General features: G+C 35.1%; 1 protein-coding gene and 1 pseudogene across 1 annotated transcript; both read right to left on the minus strand.

Moving 5' to 3' along the window:
• Positions 1-457: 457 nt before the first annotated feature.
• LOC127684392 (chromobox protein homolog 3-like) lies at positions 458-1,005 on the minus strand (annotated as a pseudogene).
• A 2,980-nt stretch (positions 1,006-3,985) lies between these two features.
• On the minus strand, positions 3,986-4,921 carry LOC127684393 (olfactory receptor 4C15-like). Its single transcript, XM_052181326.1, has one exon. The coding sequence runs from the start codon at positions 4,919-4,921 to the stop codon at positions 3,986-3,988; it is 936 nt and encodes a 311-aa protein (XP_052037286.1).
• Positions 4,922-6,225: the final 1,304 nt, after the last annotated feature.

The following is a 6,225-nucleotide window of genomic DNA, read 5'->3' on the forward strand; positions in this document are numbered from 1 at the left end:
TTACAATGCAGGAATCTCATCAACCTGTGTTTTCATCTTCAGTTCTTTTGAGAATAAAACAAGACAAAACAAACAAGTTAAATAAGTGTTTTATGCATACACCACATACAAACAAACAGAATGGTCCTTCTGTGTCCCAGTTAAAAATAAGTTCTGACTTGAATAATGACTGTAAAATCTCTCCAGTGTTTAAGAAAAGCTGTTCTTCAACGCCGAGTAAATACAACATGGTATCAAATATTCTATTGTTAAAGGAAGCAACTATAGGAAGATCTTCCTTGCTCAAAGGAATTAGTGCCTTTTGACCCCAAAAATATCTCATCTACTATAAATACTTTTAAAAACAGCATATCAAACTTGATTTTCATTAGAATGCTATTTTTTCCACTCTAGAAACTCAAAACCCAAGATCCAGATTTTAGACACACACACACACACACACACACACACATTTCAATTATTGTGCTTCATCTTCAGGACAAGAATGCCAAGTCAGCCTCTCCTCGTAGAAGGCAATACCAATCTGAGGACACTTCATATTCGCCTCCTTTGCCAGCACCAAGCCAGGCCCATCTGAGTCCTTCCTTTCATGAGAAACTTTAAGTCTCCACTGCTTTCTGTGGCACTAATTATTTGTTCAGGAACAAGACCTCTGCCAAAGCCACTTGGTTTGTCAGCAGCATCTCTCTTCTTCGATTTGCTATCATCAGATTCACTGTCAGATAAAGATTTCCTTTTCGTACCATCTTTTTCGTTACCAGATATTTGAGAATTAAGAAATGCTTCAATTAATTTTGGACAACCTAAATTTTCTTTTGGTTCTCAAGTATTATCAGCATCTGTGAAACCCTTCCACTTCAGGAAATATTCTACTTTCCCATTCACTACACAACGGTTCAATACTTTTTCTACTACAAATTCTTCAGGCTCTGCCGCTTCAACCTTTACACTCTTTCCATTCTGTTTCTTTCCCATTTTTTGCAATGTAATTTTATTGGAGGCCATTTTTTTAAAATTTAATCAGAGACTTGAAGAGTTCACTGCTCAGATGCTCAGGGTCGCGGATCCTGCAGAGTCTCCCACCTTCATGCTTCAGTTCAGCCACATTCCACACATGCTCATTCTTACATTTAATATTAACAATGTATTTCCAAAATTTTATGGAGTTCAGCCAGGTGTGGAGGAGCAAGTGATCAGCACCGCAGAGGCAAATAGTGCATCCCTCTGAGTTCAAAGCCAGTCTTTCTCTACACAGCAAGTTCCAGACCAGCAAGGTTACATAGTGTGAGCTGGTCTCAAAGAAAAAAAAGACTTTAAATAAATAATTGAATATTAGCATAAAATTTATAATTCCTTAAAATGAAAAATACATTAATTAATCTTGCCACGTCTAAATATGCAACACAGAAACTGACATGCAAGCTGAAACTGTTAGGGGAATCTGAAAATTCTAATATCTAGACTAGTGAAAATAAAAACAGGGCAGAGGTATTCAGTATTTATTTCTTGACTTAAAAATACTTCTTTTCTGTTGGGTTTATTTGAGGATATAATGAATCTGTAGCACAGATATGAAAATATCTAATGTTGTTATTTATCAAAAAGGAAATTTGCCAACAGACAGTGAGTGTCTGCTGCCTCCCTCAATTTCTACAGTCCAGTTAAGATATGCCTCAGATTTTTTTCTGAAGAAAATAATGATGCTGTTTTGTATCACCTTGAACAGGACTTGATTCATGGTTCTCTCTTAACTCTGAACTTGTAATTGTTACAAAAGGATTTTAACTTTTCAGCTGAAGCCTGTTCCTGACCCCTGCACAAGCTGGGCAACCCTGTCTGAACCTCCTTCTCCCAAACCCACTACACTGAAAAACTGCAAACAAAGAAATGGCACTAAAATCTCAGCTCACACTTCTGGCAGCCATTGCAAATAGCATTCTGCTTTGACCAGTCGACACAAGTAGTCTCCTAGGTGCCTACCTTCCGACAGTACAGTCCCAGCTCCTGGCTGACATGTCAGGAAAGCTCGCTGAGAACTGTAAAAGCTCCCTGCCTTAGCTCTGTGCCAGACTTTCTCTGGCCTCCTTCGTTGAGACTGGTGAACTCTTCCTGCTTGCTCCCAATAAACCAACTTTTATACTTGTTTAATTAGGTTTGATCTGGCTTATTGCATTGGCAGAGATACTTATTGTCCAGGAAGGAAGCATAATAGTAACAAGAAGAATGAACTTTGATTTGCAGTATGCTTTTTGTGTTCTCTGTCCTTGAGTTCTGCTTCCTTTAGTTCTTCCACATTTTACAGGAGAGACCATTTGCCTAAACCCTCTCTTGGTATCTACAACTGAATCTACAACTGAATATTCAGGATTAAAATAATAGAGGATAAGGTTTGATTTTGATGTGTGATGAAACAAAATACACTGTTTTGGATACTATACTAAAGTCAAAATAATTTATTTCATGGTTTTCTTTCAAACATTAGATTAGCAGCAACATTAATCAGTCAAGCCACTGATGCCAAATGTCCATTTTATAAGCTAGTTCTTGAGAACAAATGAACAACTTTGAGGAAAGAGATCCTTTATTTTCAGGGCAAGGACATCTAGAAGGTGCATCTCCTTGTCTGATGGCAAACACAGAAGTTACATGGGCAAATCACTCTAAAATGTCTAAACTTATACATTCTGTTTGATGTGAACTTCACAATTTATTCAAAATATTGGTTTGATTCATGTCATAATTTCAATACATTTCTATTAGAAATGTGATACCATGTCATGGATCTGCAGGCTCTTGTACTTTGTTTGACCTATGCCATGTAAAATTAAGGAGAGACAAACATAGTATGAGTATTAGTAATTTTGCCAATAAAATTGAGTTATCCTGCCAGTGCTACTGAAGAGAAAAGCACGCTCTATTAAATAACATTCTGGAAAATTCAATTTGATAACCTTCACATAATATAACGTAACATGAATAGAATATGCATGTATATATACATATATTACAATATTTCACTGGATTTATGAGACTACACACTTGTGATTTTAATTTACATGAACTGGTATTGTCATGTGACAATAGTACCTAGTCATTCATTTCACAGTAAATACATAATGTCAAAAAAGGGATGTCTCAGGATCTTGGCCTCTTCAGCATATTCTCCCAGTGTGTGTCACCATAACTGGCTGACAGAGAAATAATCTTCTTCAGGAAAAAGTACTCAAATTGGTTATCAAATACCAAATTTTCAGCCATGAAGGCATACATATGAGTAACATATAGAATGAGACAGGTATAAGTCAGGATATACATATGTGCAAATAATAATAATAATATACATCCACAAATTCAAAAGCCAATAAGGAGGTGCATATGAAAAGGCTTGAAGGGGAAAAGGTAGAGGGGAAATAATATATTCATATTATAATCTCAAAAATTAAAGAAAACATAAAAAATGTTCTTACCTCAAACACTGAAAGACCCTCCAAAGAATGATGTCTTTTCATTCTATATATTACCCAAATAATATAGTAATTGCAAAGTGAATATTGACTTCTTTATCATTCCATTATTTTTGAAGTGTATACTTTGTTTCTTCATGTTTTTATAAAGATAAATCAATGGGCATGTAGGTAGCATATACATGTTTGTTTGCACACTTGAAGAGAGAATGTTGTTTGTGCTTTTTCACATATGTACAAATTCATAAGACCACATTGGATATATTCATCTCTTGTGTACTAACTTACTGTTTTGGCAAAAGTTCTAAATGAGATTTTAGATCTCTGTGATAGACTAGATTAAATGTTTTCTTCAATTTGGTGATTACGCTAACACTACTAAGCCAACAATAGGTTAAAGGACCCTGGGATGCCTGGTTGCTGACATGGATGCTTGAAATTACAACTGACATCTTTGTACAGTGTGGAACGCTCTTAGGCACCAATCCATTTACACAGGATAGCATAGTATGGGATACTTTTTAGTATTTATCACAACCTACAATCAGCTTCTCCCACATTTTCCTGATGGCATTCTTCATTTCCTTATTCCTGAAAGTGTAAACTATAGGATTGAGCAGTGGTGTTAACACTGTGGTAAATACAACAGCATTTTTCTCAAAGGAAAATGCAGATATAGGTCGTGCATATGTTAATATGCATGGGACAAAAAACAAAACCACAACAGTAATATGGGATCCACAGGTGGAAAGAGCTTTGAATTTCCCTTCAGAGCTTTGGGCTCTCAGAGAGTACAAAATGACACCGTAGGAGACAAGCAAAATAGAAAAGATTATGATGCAGATAGACCCACTATTGGCAAAAACCAATATGACAAATATATGTGTGTCAGTGCAGGCAAGCTTCAGTAATGGGAACAAGTCACACATGTAATGATCAATGACATTGGGTCCACAGAAGGGCAGCTGCAGCATGAATATAATTTGTATGAGAGAATGCAAAAAGCCTCCTGCCCAGGACACCATCACAAGATTGCCACAGAGCCTCCGGGTCATGATGGAGGAATAGTGAAGAGGTTTGCAAATGGCCACATAGCGGTCATAGGCCATTGATGACAGGACAATCACCTCCATCCCAGTGAAGAAATGGACAGCAAACAGTTGTGTCATACAACATTCAAAGGAGATGGTCTTCCTCTCATAGAAGAAGTCTACAATCATCTTGGGTGTGACACTGGAAGAAGTGCATGCATCCAAGAAGGACAGGAATATCAAGAAGAAGTACATGGGGGAGCTCAGCAGTGCGGGGCTATAGATAATGGTCACCACAATTATCATGTTGCCCCCAATAGTTGCAAGGTAGATCAACAAAAATATAACAAACAATATTTTCTCAACTTTCAAGTTCTGTGAAAGCCCCAGAAATATGAACTCAGTGACACAGCTCTGGTTTTGCATGATTCATAAGATGATGGTGAACGTAAGATGTGTTCAACTAAATCTACAGTTATTAAAAAACAAATACTTAATACAACTTACAGAATTACTATGAACAAGTTGGTGTTCCCTTAGGTAAAGTTATTTTGATTTATTTTATTACTATTAAAAACAGAATATAACATGTAGAGTTAAAGTAAGAATAAGCTTTTGAACCAGATAAAATAACCACGTTTTAAATACTGGGATGAAAGAATATACTCTCTGGTGGGCAATAGAAATAATGTATATTTGAAAGATCATCTTTTATCATTATCTTTGTATTTTTGAAGTGAAATGTCAAAAAATATTTAGAGACTATATCTCGGTATAAACAATTTAATAATCTTGTGAGATATTGCCTGCATTAGTCCAAGATGAATAATCTTCAGTGACTTCAATAATCTTCAGAATATTGCCTTATCTGGCAATAAGAAAGGTGACTAATCATTCATTTGAAAATATGGCTGCACTATGAATTTGTTTACAACTATGAAGGATCTTGAAAAATTATCTATGCTCTGTTAAAGAAAACCTGCCTTTTGTGTGTTCAAAATGTTGAAAATTAATTATTATTTAATCATTTTGAAATATGACCAGAACTTATTAAAAATATTTCATACTGCTTTCATGAAAACTAAATGAAATTAGTGAGACTACAAACTATAATAAGTGATTCAGGACTCACCCCAATCAAAAGTATGTGGCAAAGCTTATTAATACTAATTTATTTGTGCAAAATTTATAATAAAATTGTTAAGATAAAACAAAGAGTAGATGATTAATCTGAGATCTTAAGAGATTCAGGTACCAATACCCAGGAGGTCTCCACAGAGTCAACTGGGTAAAGACTAAGATTGTTTTTCTCTGTAAAACTTTACAGTAGCATTGTTTTTTCTGCCATCTCCCTCTGTACGTAAAGGTTAAATAATGTTATTTCTTTATTCATATTGGAAAGACATCTTGATGAAGGCAACAGAATATAGGGTGAAGAATCAAATGTCAGGAGCCAATCAGCAAATCATGGAAGCTAGTGACAATACATATCTGAAGAAGAAAGACAAATTAGGCTTTTGAGACTTAGCCTTTTTTAAATATAATACAACTTTTTCAGAAAATAAAGTTTTTCAACATATATGATAAGAAATATATATGAATTAATTATAAAACATGTTCATAAATGGCCTACCTGCTCTTTTCCAATGATACAGAAGGTCAAAAGATATATCAAATGTCACTCATGGTACATTTGTCTCACGTGTTTTTGCACAGAGTTAATAGTAACA

Source organism: Apodemus sylvaticus, chromosome 5 (assembly GCF_947179515.1).
Source record: "Apodemus sylvaticus chromosome 5, mApoSyl1.1, whole genome shotgun sequence".
Taxonomy (NCBI): domain Eukaryota; kingdom Metazoa; phylum Chordata; class Mammalia; order Rodentia; family Muridae; genus Apodemus; species Apodemus sylvaticus.

What these genes read in the sequence shown, in the direction of transcription:
- LOC127684393 (XM_052181326.1), bottom strand. Translation starts at nt 4,921, where the DNA reads ATGCAAAACCAGAGCTGTGTCACTGAGTTCATATTTCTGGGGCTTTCA.